Raw genomic sequence first — 16607 nt, 5'->3', positions numbered from 1 at the left:
CCTTGAGAGATGAGAATCCTCTTCCCTTTGTTTCTGATGTAAACCTGATGCCTCGCTCTGCAGCCGACAGCCCCGAATCCTATGCCGCAACTGCAGGTCAAGCTCAACCTGTATATGCCATTTCTGCTTTTTGGGATGAAATGGAGAAATTGACAATAAATGACATTTTGCAGCTCCGGATTTGCAGAGAAACACCTTCCAGTGGCACACAAGGAAGAGTGATGGCACATGCACAGGATTTCCCAGCAAATCACAGCCCTTCGTTTGACACTGTGGAGTGTATTGTGCCCGATGCTGCTCCAATGGATACATCGGACGCTGCAGATTCTGAGTACTGCCAGTTTCTTGGAGCCGGTAGGAACTCCTGTCCTAACCCTCAAAGAAGAAACCAAAAAAGAACAACTGACTCTGCTTTCTTTGTACATGAGGAAGAGGAATCCATAGCCTCTGAAGGAATGGAGACAGATTTTCCCTCCACAGAATGCTTTGAATATCAGAACTCAGATGTTCTCATTTCAAACACTATTGCTTGTCCAAGGCGGATAAGAAAATGTGAAAGCACGTGGAGCGTACAAGCCCTCAACACAGACCTTTCTTTGCTTGGTAGCAGAGAGAAAGGTCTCTCTTTCAACAGCTTTCCTTCTGAAAATGTGCCTTCAAAAAGAACCGACAGCTGGGGAACACTGATGGCTGCACATTTTCTATCCAGCAAGTGTTTCACTATCCTCCAGCCAGACAACCTGTCTGTGTCTCCGGCGTTTGACTACACTCGCTGTGCATTCTCTGGTGAGACATCGTTCACTTTCCTCCGTGATTCCCAGTGCAAGAAACCCATCCCCATTTTTTCTTGCTCTCATCCCACTGTCAGAGAACTCACATTATGTAATCAGGACTATGTTCTACGTGCAGAGGAGGAGGATGGCATCTCAGCAAATCAAGTTGGCTCTCGCTGTTTCACCCAGGGCGGTGATTATGGGGATTCTGTAGCAAGTCTACAAGGACTTTGCACCTTGAAAGGTTTTCTGTCGAGAAGGAAGATTTGCTTCCACGACAAAGGCAGCATCTGGTGCAGAGGGTCTGGTGCCTGGGAGTTTCCAGTTGAGGCTGAAAATAATGGAGCAGATCAATCAAACGGTGTGGCCACAGAGGGGAAAGGCTCTTCTTCACCTCCTCAGTTGTATCAAGAGGTAGCAGCAATTCACAGCATTTTAGAAACCATACAGACAGCAAGTAAGTCTTTATCCTTTGAAAGGTCACACATCCAAAGGACAACTATAGTCAAACAAAATCTACAGTAGCACGTTTTTGTCCCTTGCAGGACAAGACAGCTTTTTCTCCACCCTGACGCAGTCAGATATGTGCTTGGTCTGCATTGCATTTTCCTCGTGGGTGTTAAGCTCATCTGATCCAGATGCTGCTGATGCCTGGAAAGCAGGTATGAAACTTCCTACGTTGTTGACATCCTGCCGTTACACTCGTTCATTTACTAATGTAAATGACCTAAAACATTACGTGGGAAATTATGTATCGAGGTTCATTAATGTAAATGAACCTCGATACATAATTTTCCACGTAATGTTTTAGGTCAGTTTTACATAGAAACAATGTTTTGTTTTAATCTTAGTTTTTCTCACCGGTTTGAAACGGGCAAAAAATGAAATCACATACTTCTGCAATATCAGATTTTAAGTGTGATGAGGTTGCTCGTTCCGGTGAGATTTTCTATTGTCAGTTAAACGAGAACCAAATTGCATTTTTGTCCAATTCTTGGAAATGTAAACATTTATGGTCTACATCTACCTTTTTGTTGTTTTGACAACCCCAAGGGCAGAATGGTGGTGCAGTGGGAAGTGCTGCCTAACTGAAACAAATTTCCCTAAAGTGTGAGTGTGTGTTTGTCTTTCGTGTGGCCCCATGATGAGCTGGCGCCCCATCCAGGGTGTACCCCACCTCTCGCCAGCAACCAGCGGGATAGGCTCCAGCACAATGTGGATACGCGTTTGTAGACGAGATGGTTGAGATCGTCCCGTCTACAATAAAATGGATAGATGACAACCCCAATCTGAAATAGCGGAGCTGAGTCGTCATGAATCAGAATGTGGCCATGTACTGACTTTAAGACAGTGTGAATGCATCCTGATTCTGAATTTGTTGCAAAAATGTTGGGACAGGGGGGAAAAAAAGACAGGCATAGTTCAGAAGTGATTAAAAACTGTTAAAATGATGTCCAGTCATTTAAATTAACCTTTTTTTTTTATCTTGTTCAGTTCTGCTGGCAAATGTGAGTGCGCTATCAGCTATCCAGTACCTGAGGCAGTATGTGAAGAAGACGCCTCCTCAAGAGGAATCCTTCTCAAGATGATCACACAAGAGACGTCCTTTCCAAACATTCGTATTTGGGTCCAGCAAACCGATGTGTTCAGTTCTTTACAGCCTGAATTTTCTACCAGATTTGTTACTACATGAAAGACATAAACCAACAATGAGACCATCCTAAGATTGTTTGTAAAATGAACATTTAATATAATATAATCTCAATATAACATAATGTAAAAAAGCCTCTATTAATTTCAAAGAGCATCAGTGGGTTACGATTCAAAAGTGAAGCGATTAAGTGATGAGCTGGGTGGATAAGCAGCTGCGGATGAGACAAATGCAATCGTCTCGTCTGCAAGAAAATGGATGCATGATGATGATGATGATTGTGGGGCCTGCAGAATCACTCCCACATACTGGTAAATATTCATCAGCATATAGAATCAGAGACTGACAGCTGTTCCCAAGATTAAAATATTTAAACATCACAGGTTTTTAAAAATAGCTGAAAGACTAATGTAAGAACATTAAGTCTGTAGCTGTAAAAAAAAAAAAAAAAAAAAAGACAAGGATTAGCAAATCATGAAGATACTCTGATCACTGTTCATTTATTTGCTCTGTACATTTCAGCTAAAGCTAACATCGTCTAATAGAAGTCTTGTATCAGCTAAATTATTCGTAAAGGTTTTGCTTAGCCTTTGTTGATTTTAACTGTACACTCATTTTGGAGGTTGCAGTTTGTGGTGTTGACCTGAAAGATGTCTTGATTTATTGTGCCCAGATTATTCATAGGTATACAGTTGGGTTCAGAATGAAATTGTCAATTGTCAGAAATTCATCAGGTCCTCCAACGGTGGGTCGAGATCAGCTGATCAGGCCACGATTGCTCATTGTCCCACTTTGCACACGACACACACACACACAACAAATGACATTAAAGACATCATTTTGTAGAAGTTCTTCTCGCTGTAAGTGCAAAACTAAGACTCTTTTATGCCTTCCATGACATGACATGTAACTTTAGACATTAATATGCAGTCGGTGTGCCTCATAGAGGCAACTGAGTGTATTTGGAGGGGGTTCTCTTTCCAACTTGAAACAGATGAACTCAGAGAAAAATGTGTCATTGCAGAAATATTTATTGAAATAAATGTGCAATGGATACACTTTGATATTGTCACATAAATATTAAATTTAGAGGACGTTGTTTTAAAAAGGCTATTAAGATGCTCAAGAAGTTGCTTTCTCTCCAATTCCGCTATTCCCATCAAAAGAATGTAAATACTTTGTTCTAATCAAACTTTCTGTGTAAATAAGGGTCCAATTAGTACGATCTCATCTTATAATACCATATACTGCTTTAGCTTATGACGTACTGCTATCATGCTGAATCAAGGGTCAGGTGTTCACATCTACTGCTCTATCAATAGTACTCATTCATATAGAATATTGTGAACATGTAATATTTACAATCTCAAAGTGATAATGCGAAAAGATATTTTTGATATATAAAACTTTATGATTTAGACAAATATTTAGCAGACGTAAGAGTCAAGCCAACCTCTACTATGCTTTTAAAGTTTAAACATCACAATGCAACTTGCTACTCTAGTTTGGTGAAAAATAAAGACATGTCATGCTAGGCCGTTACAATCGTTCAAACACTGATTTAAATGACACTCTGTACAAGGAAATCCTTTATAAACCACAGGGTTTTAAACATAACAGCAAAGTCAGTCTGTTTATCATACACTTTATAAGAGCTGTAATTTAGCTGTTAATATTACTGCATATGAAACTGTTTTACAGTTTGAAAGAAAATCTGGTGCTTTGAATCTCACATGAATTAATGAGATTGTTGGATTATCTGGATAACAAAACTAGTATAAAGTCTCAAGTGATATGAAAAACGTAGACAGACTGATAGTCCCATTAAGTGCTGGACAAGGAATGCACGTAAAGTTCCACAAAGGTTTTTTTTCCTTCTAAAATATATTAAAACAAAAAACGGACACAAATTCTCTCTTACAGTCTCGGTACACATTATTCTGTTAGATTTGGAGGGGATTTAATGCACCATCGGAGCTCAAGAATGCTTGTCACCTTCTTTCTTCAGACGGCTTTAAAAAAAAATACAACAAAAACAAGTCAACATTTGATCTCTGGAATGATATCCATGTGTCACATTAAACCCTCGTTGAGCTCATTTGTAATGTTTCTAAGATTTATTAGTAAGGCTCACTTTAAACTGTCAAAAAGGAAAACTTTTTATTGTTAAAATATGTGTAAAAGAGATTTTATTCTCCAAAAACGTCATTTTCTCTTGAAGGATCCTACTTAGATGATTATGCACATAAATTTAAATAACTGTTTAATCAGTTATAAATATTTATCATTGATTTGTCAAGTCACCTTTTCTGCCCTTTGCTACATTAGATCATATTAAAATCCTCACCTGTAATAATCTTCCTGACTTGGTAGAGGGCCCCCATGCAGGTGATGGCCATGCAGCCACTGCTGCTCCATAGCCATCCTTTGCAGTTCTGCAGACTGAGCATGCATTGCCTGGAGCTGATGAGCAGCAGACATCTGAGGAATCTGGCCCTGCAGCTCTCGTTGGTATGCAGCTCCTACAAAATGTATACATGCAAAAAAAGCTCATTGAAAGGGCTGAACACTGACAGGACTAGAAATGCAGTGCAGTGAGCACGTATGCTGGGAGGACAAACCAAACAGCGGGTGGCGCAGCATCTCATGATCATGAGGAAGGTCGCTGAGTAAAGGGTTTGCCATTGGACCACCGTGAAAGGGAAACCGAGCCAAACGCGGGCCTGTTGAAAGGGGGTCCACTAGAGGATGTGGGCTTGAACCTGTTTGAAGAAACAAAATCCGTTCATTACAACAATAAATGAACATTAACCTCAAACCACCGGTGCACTCCTGCTGGCTCATTCGCATCACCAAATCGGTATTTAACGGCAGCCTCACCTTGACTGAGCGGATCCTGTTGGTGCAGATGAAGGTGTGAGTGAATGTGAGAGTGCTGGTGATGGTGCGGCGTCACGTTGAGCATGTGCAGCCTGGCAGCAGGATCGTTTGCAACAGATGCCATCCGCTCTGCGTGAAGCCGCTCGGCAGTGAGCCGCTCGGCGTAGCTCAGCTCCGGGCGCAGCTGAGGTCCTGCCAAGACCATTCTCTCCCGCTCCAGATGGTTCAGCCCTGGATGGAAGGGCGCGAAGTGATGGGGAGGTCCGGGAATGTGGGGGAGCGCAATGGCCCCGTGCCTGGCAAAGTGCTCCATTGGGTTAGCTGCAGGATGTAACGTTTCCATGTCGGGGGGCTTGACCTCAAAGCCCGGCTTCATCCGCTCACGGAGCTCCCGCTCTCGGAGGTTCCTCAGCTCGCGCTCTCTGAGGCTCGGCTCAGCGCTGTACAGGCCAGGCATGTGGTAGGCCAACAGCGGGTCGCCGTGGCCCAGGGACACGTAAAACGGGTGGTTGCGGTTGGTGGGTGACATGACATGGGGTCGGGCGTATTCACTCAGGGTGCGCAACGCAGGCGTATCTGGGCCAATGTAGGGGGTCACAGCGGCGACAGTGGTGGATGGCTGTTCATACGAAGGCCGTCCGTGGCCCTGCATGCTCATCTGAGCCTCACACATACGACTCTCGTGGTTGGAGCTGGAGGCTCTCTGTCAGTAAACACACAGTGAGAAAAAAAACACCTTCAGATTTGCAACAGACAAAAAGTCAAATAAGACGACGTATAAGATGCACTCACAGAACTCCTGTCGGCCTCCCTTTCTCGCTCTCGCTCTCTCTCTTTGTCCTTGTCGCGTTCTTGGCGAGCGCAGAGCTCAGCCTCCCTCCTGGACTTTTCCGTGACCTCCTCTCTTCGCTTTGCCAGCTTAGAGGATGAAAGTGGGGTGAAGAACAGATCTGTTCTGGCGCAGGAGTTGTAACCACGATCCAAGTGTTTGATAAACCTGCAAGAAATGTCAGATATGCAATAATGACAAACCGATAAACACAAAATGGAAAATTATTTATTTAAACGTCGAAAGGCTGTCTGTATAAAACCACATAGTATAGTGTCCACAAAGATACCATTAACTGCGTCACGTAGTTTTCGATAAATATTGGAGCCCCTTAAAACTGATTCTTACACCGAGTCTTTGTTTTATTTCCAGATATTACTGAACTGCATTTATAACAAAGCCAACATGCCAATTCCCACCAGCTATTTGGAAAATTAAAAGCCAGGACAGATTCTCTCTGCATCAACTACACCTGAACATGAGATATTAATCAAGTTGCCGTAAACTCACAAAGCCTGTTTGTGCTGCTCTGTGTCTGCTATATGAGCTTAAATGATACATCACCGCTAATGCATTGCTTGAATTTGTGGAAACTGTCTTAACTTGTTACATAAAATAAAAAATAAATACAACAAAGTTATATAATTTGTATTTAAACTTGTGCTTTCAAGAACAATATATAAGAATGTCAAAATAACATGGAAAGACGAGATTCTACTTTGTGTCTTTTTTGAGGACGAGCATGTTGAGACGTACCGTGCAGACTGGCTGGCGTGGCCTGCCGTGTCGACGACTGTGGGCTCTGGGGAAGGACTCCTGATTGGAGATGGTGGACTCTCGGCCTCTTCAATCTCATCGAGTGGCTCCTCTTTGATCTGGATCTGTGATCCTTCTGCTGTTGTGCCTTGTGAAGATCTCAGTGGAAGAGGCGGGAATGATGGTTGGAGGCTTGGCACAGGGCCGGCACAAAACGCCATGGAGGTGAGAGGGTGCGAGGCTGGAGGAGGCGGGTGAGAAGAATTGATGCTTTTCCCTGGGTGGGTCTGTACCTGACAGTTCAATGGAAGTTGGGAGGGAAGCGATGGCTTTTGCAAAGGCTGAGGCATAAGCTGCAGAGGGGGAGGTGAGGCACCTGGAGGATGCTGGTTGGGGAGGGAATTGAGGGGCTTTAGGGCAGGAGGAGGGGGGAGATTGGAGGGCATCTGAGGGAAAGGTGTAGGAGACTGGTGTGCCATCTGTTTGTGTGAAGGTGGAATTGGAGTGGTAGGAGGGGGCTTGATTTGTGGGCCCGACAGAGGAGGCTGCAGGATCTGAGATTCCCTAAAGAAGGGTGGGGGTCGCTGGGAGGCCTGAGGTGAAGGGCCATGAGGCTGCACAGAGCTGAGAGTAGGTGGGACCTGAAATGCTGGAGAAAGAGAAGAGTCCAGACACAGTGATGATGGAAGAGGTGGCGGGCCGGGAAGACAATGCTGTGGTTGGGCGTTAGGGCCTGCGGCAGCAGCTGATGAGCCAGCGGCTGGCTGGGGAGTGGTTGGAGAAGACGGAGGGGGGCTCTGAGCAGGATCAGCGGAATGGGTGCTTTGCATTTGCTGGGGAGTCATCTGAGGTCCCTGAGAAGGGAGAGCCTGTGGAACCGGAGTTTCAGCTGGCACAGGCGCAGGAGGAACAGGATCTGACGGGATGCCGTTCGGCTGGGCAGATGAGTCAGAGTCACTTTCATTACACTGCTGAGGGCTCGCAATGCTGGGAGAGGAGCTACGGTTATCCTGATCGATGTCTTTGGTGTCGCTGCTGCCATCATCCTGAGCACTGCGACTCTCTGAAGAGCTCTCCTCCTCTACCTCTGCCTCTCCCTCTGATCGGGAGCCCTGTGGATCCTGGCGTAGCAAACACAAATGATGCAATATACTTTGATATGATAACTCTCTACGTTCAGATCACGGCTGACAAAAGTGATCTTACAATAAGGAATAAGCTCCTCGCACTACAGAACAGTCTGTGTGACGTTTCGTTTTTCGTCCGGATACTGTTTGGTATTCGCTTTTCTTTCTTACCTGTGTTTTTGGCCTTTTAGGTGTAGCCTTTTCTGGCTTATCAGGCTCCTGAGCAGGACTCTCTCGTACGCGTTTGGTTGTCTTTGGTGATGCTATCTCCTCTTTTATCTTCTGTGGAGTATTATATTTACTTAATGGTATTCTTGTTTGTTTTTTTGAGAATACACAGAGTATTTGTGTGTGTTTGTTTTGAGAGCTGTAGCGATTTCATAAATAAATATTTGCGTAGATTGTGCTCACCTTGTTTGTCTTCCTGCTGGAGTCATTCTTATTATTGGCGGACGATGATCTCAAGGAGTTAGACGTTGATCTGCCTGGGGAAGGTTGACATCTGGGCTGCTGTTCCTCATTGGGAGAGCCTGTGAGCCTCCTGTGGCCACTTCTTAAAGATGATAGCTGATTAATGAAATAGTAGTTAGCATTGGTAAAACAATACACAAATGGTCAGACTATAAGATCGTTTTCTCTCAGACATGTTTTGGACTTTGTTCTTGTCGTAGTAATAATAGGTGTGACTGATCTGACAGCCTCGGGCTTACAGGTGCTCTACTTCGCCGTGTCCTCATGCCATGCTTGCTGTTCACCTCTTCTTCCTCTTTAACAGGTTTAAACAGGAATGGAGCGCTTGCAGATTTTGGTGACGGTGGCAGACATCCATGCTTGTTTTCATATATGTGACAAGTTGTGCACAGCAGTGGGTTTGCTCTTCCCCCCTGGTGCCATTCCTTGGAACCTGAAAGTTTTTATGTTGTTTTTACAGAAATCTATAAACCCTTTCACATTACACAACATACCAACCTCTGTCTGTACTCACTTGTTGCACCGCAGTGACTACAGCTCTTGATTTCCTGTTCACTGTCTTCACTATCAAGTTCATCCTCACTGGCAGAACTCACATCCACTGCAAAGGGAAAGATCACTTTTAATAAATGCCAGACTTCATGTGATCCAAATTCACTGGCAAAATGAAAAGAGGAAAAGAAATATGTATAAAATGAAATAATAAAATCTGCTCACCTGAATAATTTCGTGATGGGGTGCTAACAGGAGCGGCGGCAGAGCGAGTCTTAGCTTTGCGAGAGGCTGGTTGTCGCCGTTGCTGTCGATAAGCTCTTGTTCCAGCAGCTTCAGGAGTTTTCTTCCAGTGGTAATAGAAAGTGATCAGTTCCCCCTGATGATTAGAACACAGGCAGAATTCACGTCATGTTTCTAATAATAATCATTTAAAAAATAGCAACCGTGAATCACTGCATGCCTTACAAAAAAAAAAAAAAACCATTCAATTACAGTCTTTTTGCAGGGCAGAAAGTCTTTCCGGATGCGGAAGAAATTCTTTCCATACTGTCTCAGGCCTTTGATGAAGCGTTTCTGTAGAGAAAAGGGTGGCAGTCTATCAATTTAAATTATATCCAGTCCAGCTCCTGTAGAGAAAATGTAAATCATAGCATTCTTTATTAGACGTGTCTGACGTTATTATATTGAAGTACTGGACTGGTTAGTCTAAGGAAGCACTGGAAGAACAGTTTTACTAAAGGCTACTATCACACTACACATTATTTTACACCAGATCATGGAGTTGACTAAACTGATGCTTTTTGATGAGCGAGCTTTCAAGTTACACTTACAGCACTCTCAAACATGACAGGAGCCGTTTAGGAGTAGCCGTCTGACACCTTTGACCTTTGGTGCCGTGCTACTAGGTAAAGGCAGCTTACCACATCATCCTCTGACCAGCATTTCTCAATGAGCTTCGGCAGAGGCTTCTTAACCAGACGCTGGAGAGCCTTTGCTGCATCATAATGACTTGCATGCAGCTACAGTTGGGGGGAGATAAAGAAGAGACTCCTGTGAACCAGAAAGTTTGTAATTTTGTTCTAATGCTAACTAACTAGAGCTCCAATAAGAAAAAAACTAGAATAATTTTTAGGTAAAACTTTCATTTTCTGGTTCCTGCTTCTTAAACTTAAAGTTGTTTTGCTTTTCATTATCATTTAAGATATTAAATGAAGAGTAGTTGGGTTTGGATGGTTTGCTTAACAAAATAAAATAATTTATTTTTACATTACATTACATTAAACTGATCATTTGTAAAAATAATCTCTAAACCCATCAGTAATATTTTTTTGTGGCTTTACTCCTCACCATGTTGAGTGCGTTGAGAGTGGTGTCATCACGGGAAGCCGCTAAACACCCATCATCCGTGGATCCACCATCACACATCCCTGCAAATGCTGCCATGCTCCTTGAAAAATGTAAATAGCATATTAAGCTATTACTGCTGTCCCATTGCGCGGTAAAAATAAAGAAAATAAAGAAAGCGATCAACAAGCTTAAGGGCAAGCATACTCAATCTGTCTCGCTGAAGCAACTCATTCAGCAGTTTGTTTATTGTAAACATAAACAGTCACAGTGGGAAAATTTATTTTAGAGAAAAAATGAACACCAACTGCACGTCCATTCTGGTGCAAGAATTCCAAGTGTGAAAACTAACAAACTAATCTGGAAAATGTCCTTTGAGGGGACAGGAGTTTGCTGGATGGCAGGGAAGATTCATCATCTTCTGATGGTTCTTGTGGGTCAAGACATACTTAGCTAGTACTGTAACTACTTGGGCATTAAAAAAGCATTTCTGGGGGACTCTGAGTAAGGACTTTTTATGTAAGCATTAACTCATACCTCCATCGGTTTGTTAAATGTTGCAGGTAAATCATTGGGGTTAGAGTTTATTGTAAAGTTGTATTGACCTGGCAGCTCTGAGGTACATAAGAAGGTCACAGTCATTGACCCCAGGTGTCCACATCAGCTCCTCATTCTCTATCTGACTCTGCAAACCAGGTCGCGGCTGCAACTCTGGAAGTTTGGCCTGCAATGGAACAGCAAAAACCTGTTAGACTTCCTCAAAAACCAGACAGACATTGAGAGTCATGTGCTAAGATTTATGTTTATTTAGATATTACAGGGTAAATATCTAGTGGCATTTTTAAAATTTCAGTACTCACACTAATTTCATACCCTAAAATATTTTTTGCATGCCAAAATTATGCATTAGGACATGAAATAAATGTAAATCACAGATGAACTATATTTTGCTCTTATTTGGTTATTACACATATGTTTCACATATTTTGTCTATAATTCCTACAATCTAGCTGAATATTAAAATCAGAACTAAAAGAAGGGTTTGTTTGGTTTTTACCACATACAGCGCTTGGTCTTGCAGTACTGGAGGTGAATCGGTCAAAACTAAATTCTTCATTTAATTTTGAATTTTTTTTTTTTTTTAACTCTCACCCCTAAATAAAGATAAATTAGCCTTTTAGACATTGGGTACTGTTTTTTGTTTCTGATCTGGCAAATATTATCTTGCTGTAAGAGGGTGTACCTGATGACTTGGTCCCACTCTAATCTCGCCCTGTGTACTGTTCAGGCTCCTGGAATAAAAACAAAAAACAACAACAAAACATAATAAAAATTCAACAATTGTGCATCATGCAAATTCTATTTCATTTGCAACTGACATTCTTGTAAAGGATACACTTGTTTATTAATAAATAATTAATAAAGGTTGGCCTGCAGACTAGCCATTAACAGCACATTAGCATGTTGTCAATGCAGTACAATAAGTACACAAACGTATAATCGAAAATGAGATGTGTACAACTTGACTGTAACCTAATTCCTTTCTTCCCGACGCAGTGATTTGAGCAGAATAATATCCCGCCCCTTCATCACTGTCGACCAATCGCTGTATCGTTTTCTTATAATACGTGAATGAAATCCGACACCAGCCACTGCAGAAGACTGTCAATCAATCAGACAAGCGCTGCTAATTTTTACGGTCACCATTATGAGAATAGTGTGTTGCTACTCCAGAGCCAAACAGGTTGACACTAGCATTAGCTGGCTAACTCCGTTTCGCCACTGTTGTCACTAATAATCAATGATATTAGCATCACAACATACCTCTGACATACATATAAGCGAACGTAATGCGACAAAGATCCGTGTCAACCCCGAAGGGAGTCGCGGATTTATTAATCAGTGACGCATATCAGGCTAATGTGGTTTTTGCTGACAATATTTGATAAACTATCGACAAAAAAAAAGCGAGCAGAAAACCATTTTCGCCCGGAGGAGTTGCTAGCTGCTAACTAGACGGTAACGCTACGCCGTTTTGGCTAGCTTGTTAGCCAGACACGAACTTCGTGACCACTGACACTCCGACTGTTTCGCCACAAGCGGCTCTCGAAGTAGCGCTGCAAAACAGCAATAAAAAAATAAATAAAAAAAATGCACATTCAATGCATTGCGACTAGAACATAAGCGTTAACGGCGAGTTTATCAAGTTACCTCCGCGGACTGAACAGGTCGTCCATGTCGAAGGATGTTTGGATGTGGCTTGTTGACACTCCGCAGCGCAGCGGACGGTACGATACACACACAAACTACGCGAATCCCCGATTACATGGCTACTCAAAATGGAGGCGGTGGAGGAGTGGAGGGAGTCGGTGTATTTTTTTTTTTTTTTTTCTCTCTCCCCAATGCAATGACCTCAGCAGCCACAGCAGCCACAGCAAAGCCTTCAAAGTTGACTGTGTGTGTACCTAACCGGGAATGGAGCCGCTGGGGCCGCTCCCTCAGCGGCCATGAATCAAACATGAACTGCTGAGCTTTATTCAGGATCATCACGTAAAGCCATGAGATGGACACGCAGCCGGAAGGAACAGAGACGCGCTGCTTCATATTTAATGTAGCGAAGATCAACAGGAAGTCTCCTCTTATGTCATATTTACTCTTCGATGGGTTTTGAGGTTATTGTTTCAATATTACAAATTAATGTGTGTATTTATTTTTTTGACAAACACTTGATATCGGGATGTAAGCAATTTAGGAAGGTATGGATGACAATTTAACATGTCATTAATGACCGCATTAAGACCTTATCATAATAATTAATTATAAGAGGAAAAAAAAATAATTGGAAGGAAATAACTATTATTTACTATTTATCACTTATTCAAATAACCTTATATGATGACATGTTTAGACTGAATTGTATTAATTTAATTAATTGAAATACTCAGAGCACATGTATAAATCACAATTCAACACATACCAATAGTTACACAACATCAACACAACTCTAAAGTAGCACATTAAATGTTAAGTTCCAGAACTTAGCTGCCTATATTAAAATGTACTGCAATGTCACACAGATATTATTCACCTACACGGACCCTTTATGCTGTAATTGCTCCATCTGTCTACTTTTTCATTGGATTTCTGAAGTTTTTTCCAGCGAAAACCACCTCATCTCCCAGTTCCAAATGACTTACCATAATTTTTTTAAACGTGAATTCTTCTTATTAACAAAATAAATAAATAAAATAGCCTGGTCATCATTCTGTGACTTAACATTCAAGGGCAACATGATCATGAAGCAGAACAATAAAGCGTGGGGTCCACCTCGGAATTAAATTCTGAAGCTACCATGACACGTCACGTCCAGTAGAGGGCAGTCAAGTGTTACTAACTCCCTCCCACACCCAGAGGAAATGAACGCTAACCACGGAAGAAGAAATAAACACTAACCACAGAGGAAGAAATGAATTGAACGCGTTAGACAGATAACTCGCGTGTTGTTCTCTTTACAGTTTTGGTTTAAAGATATTCGAGGGTGCTGTTTTTGAGTAACAATGTCGGGAGTGCCACCAGACACATGGCAGCCGTCAAAAGTGGCTCTGGATACAACGTAAGTATTTACTAACTGAATGCTAATCCTTGGATTGTATCATGCTAACCCGGCTATCGCTCTCCCAGTAAACGTGGATACAAGTTAGATAAGCTAGTGTTTAATAGTTTTGCGTTCATCTCGAACTCAAAACTTGTAAAACAAAGTCTGTACTGATCATATATTCTAGGTACTAACGCGCACCATGCATTGCAGGATGGGGACAGTTGTGGTTGAGCTGTATTGGATGCATGCGCCAAAGACATGCAAGAACTTCGCAGAACTGGCCAGAAGAGGCTACTACAACAGCACCAAGTTCCACCGAATTGTCAAAGACTTCATGGTGCAGGGAGGAGACCCCACCGGAACAGGTTCAGGATCGTTTTATTTGCATAGACATAAACGGAATGATTAGACAGTCAGGCCAAAAATGTCTGCAGCCTTAACTAATTAAGTGAGTAAATAATAAGTACGAAAATATAAATAACGGAAGACTCCTCGCTTATATTCCACTATGATGTAGGCTCTTGCGAGAAACTCCAAATGAATGGGACTAAGTGGAACAGAACAGAAGCACCACTCATTTTTGATCTAATGGCTAAAATACATATAGGTCGATAGATGCATAAAAATCGTAACAAAGTCCAGCCTCGCCTGATCATGTTTCTGGAATTCTTTTTAATGCATTAAGTCCAAATCTGTCTCCTGTTGTCCCTCAGCCGTTGTATATTAAAATAACCGTAGGACTGAATAATAATTTAACCATAAATTGTGAATAATTTCGTTGAATTGTTTCTTTTATACATATATATATATATATATATAAAATCTTGAGGGATGATGTTAAAATATGTTAAATACATGGAAAGACATACAAAAAAAATATCTGATTATTTTACACCATCTTCTGACGCAGTTCAAGTTGAGCAGAATAATCTAAGGACAAATAGTTCCATTTGAGGCTCGGCCTGATGTGATGTGGCTGGAGGCAAGAAATATTGACTAAAGATTCTCTAATTTCCCAAGTCTAGTGATAAAGTATTGAGCCTCATCTTGAGTTTTTAAATGTAAACCTGGAGTTTACTGATCCTTGTTCTTCTCACAGGTCGCGGTGGCGCTTCCATATTTGGCAAGCAGTTTGAAGACGAGTTGCACCCAGAGTTGAAATTCACAGGTAACGGCGGTGTAAAAACAGATGAATGTCGGTCGGAAGGTGATTTTTATTGTTGGGCTGTTACATTAAGATGTTATAATTTAGTTTGTTTAAATGCATAAATATTAGAATAAATGAGTAAATGTTTATACAAATATTGTTCCCGTGTCGTGGTAAATGGAAAATAAATCACAATGTCTCTCATCTGCAGGTGCAGGCGTTCTGGCAATGGCGAATGCGGGCCCGAGCACCAATGGAAGCCAGTTCTTCCTCACGCTTGGACCCACTCAGTGGTTGGATGGAAAGCACAGCATTTTTGGAAGAGTGTGCCAGGGAATTGGAGTTCTGAACCGGATCGGGATGGTAGAGATAAACAGTCACGATCGGCCAGTTGATGATATCAAAATAATCAGAACAAATGTAATGAATTAATCAAATCGTTTTAGTCATAAATATTTTTTACACTTTTTTTGTTTTTTTAAAATAAACCTGTTAAATCTTTCGTTCTGTCTGTTTCATGTTTGCTAATCATAACAAGTGTTGTACACATTCACATTTTAGATGAACTAGCTCAAAATTGAGTTCACATTGATTAAAATGGGCTAATTTCAATGTAGGTTTTATTTTTCCATTCTTGAGACTGGTGAGCATAATTGACATTAAAAAAATATTTTTCAAGTCTGTATTTTGTCACTCATTTGGTCATTAAACTGTGGTGAATGTTCAAAGTGGTAGTGTTGGTATCTGCATCTTTAAAGCCATATTTGATAATTTTTTGATTCGATTGGGAAAAGAAGCAGCGCATAAATTGATTTGAAAATAGTTATTGGTTTCAACCCTTTTACTTTGTAGAACGAAGAGATAAGTACCAACACCTTGGCCATTTTTGTTTAAAGATCTGAGTCTCAGAGTTGGCTTTTGTCTTATTTTATCAAAGTAGTAATTAGTCAAAGCCGTGGTTGCATGAGTATGCAAAGATTCAAAGTGCACACAATATTTAAACGAAAGGCATAGACATGTGAATCTCAGCATAAGGGAGAAGGGAGGGGAGGGATGATTGAGAGGTCAGGGCAAAGAAAAAAACATTTATATCCCATGAGAGAGAAAACATGGTCTCACGGTTGGTCGAGGAAGCATATCTGAGGGGACAGGGCAAAGGGGATATTTAGCAAACAATAATTCAGAGAACATTGTGTCAAAGAAAATCAACATAATTCACACAAGTGAAGACAAGCGCCTTAAACTTAAATTTTCGCAACAAGGGTTGTGCTTAAAGCTTGCAGTTGCTGAAAAACAAGGCGTTTGCGTAGACCAGAGTTAGACAGTCTTTTTTTTTCCAACTCGAAAATAATATTTTGACAGGAATTATAAATAACAGGACTGATCAAATACAGCAAAATGACTTTGGACATTTTTCAGACACCTTTGCTTGCTACACACTTTCTGATCCACAGCAGGTAAAATGAGGAATAAACACGTCACCCTTTTTCTCAGTAAATATCTTTCTAAAGGTTTTACTGACATTTTTAAACTACA

The 16607-nt window shown here is 41.5% G+C and overlaps 3 protein-coding genes across 3 annotated transcripts; 2 read left to right on the top strand and 1 right to left on the bottom strand.

Annotated features, from left to right (window-relative positions):
- Positions 1 to 437: 437 nt before the first annotated feature.
- perm1b (PPARGC1 and ESRR induced regulator, muscle 1b) lies at positions 438 to 3485 on the top strand. Its single transcript, XM_068742255.1, has 3 exons — positions 438 to 1230; positions 1319 to 1435; positions 2268 to 3485. The coding sequence occupies exons 1-3, from the start codon at positions 456 to 458 to the stop codon at positions 2360 to 2362; spliced, it is 987 nt and encodes a 328-aa protein (XP_068598356.1). The 5' UTR covers positions 438 to 455; the 3' UTR covers positions 2363 to 3485.
- Positions 3486 to 4297: 812 nt separating this feature from the next.
- On the bottom strand, positions 4298 to 12563 carry rereb (arginine-glutamic acid dipeptide (RE) repeats b). The gene is made up of 17 exons (XM_068742251.1): positions 12538 to 12563; positions 11570 to 11618; positions 10932 to 11050; positions 10330 to 10429; positions 9903 to 10001; positions 9475 to 9555; positions 9205 to 9358; positions 9002 to 9088; positions 8727 to 8920; positions 8428 to 8583; positions 8188 to 8298; positions 6890 to 8010; positions 6097 to 6301; positions 5305 to 6007; positions 5046 to 5186; positions 4772 to 4946; positions 4298 to 4436 (listed from the first exon to the last, which is right to left on the bottom strand). The coding sequence occupies exons 1-17, from the start codon at positions 12561 to 12563 to the stop codon at positions 4403 to 4405; spliced, it is 3555 nt and encodes a 1184-aa protein (XP_068598352.1). The 3' UTR covers positions 4298 to 4402.
- Positions 12564 to 13788: 1225 nt separating this feature from the next.
- Positions 13789 to 15740, top strand: ppil1 (peptidylprolyl isomerase (cyclophilin)-like 1). Its single transcript, XM_068742647.1, has 4 exons — positions 13789 to 13939; positions 14135 to 14289; positions 15024 to 15092; positions 15283 to 15740. Exons 1-4 carry the CDS (start codon positions 13884 to 13886, stop codon positions 15501 to 15503), a joined length of 501 nt encoding a protein of 166 aa, XP_068598748.1. The 5' UTR covers positions 13789 to 13883; the 3' UTR covers positions 15504 to 15740.
- Positions 15741 to 16607: the final 867 nt, after the last annotated feature.

The sequence above is a fragment of the Brachionichthys hirsutus genome, chromosome 8 (assembly GCF_040956055.1).
Source record: "Brachionichthys hirsutus isolate HB-005 chromosome 8, CSIRO-AGI_Bhir_v1, whole genome shotgun sequence".
In the NCBI taxonomy this organism is placed as follows: Eukaryota; Metazoa; Chordata; class Actinopteri; order Lophiiformes; family Brachionichthyidae; genus Brachionichthys; species Brachionichthys hirsutus.
The sequence above is the reverse complement of the archived record's forward strand: the minus strand, read 5'-3'. Positions and strand labels throughout refer to the sequence as shown.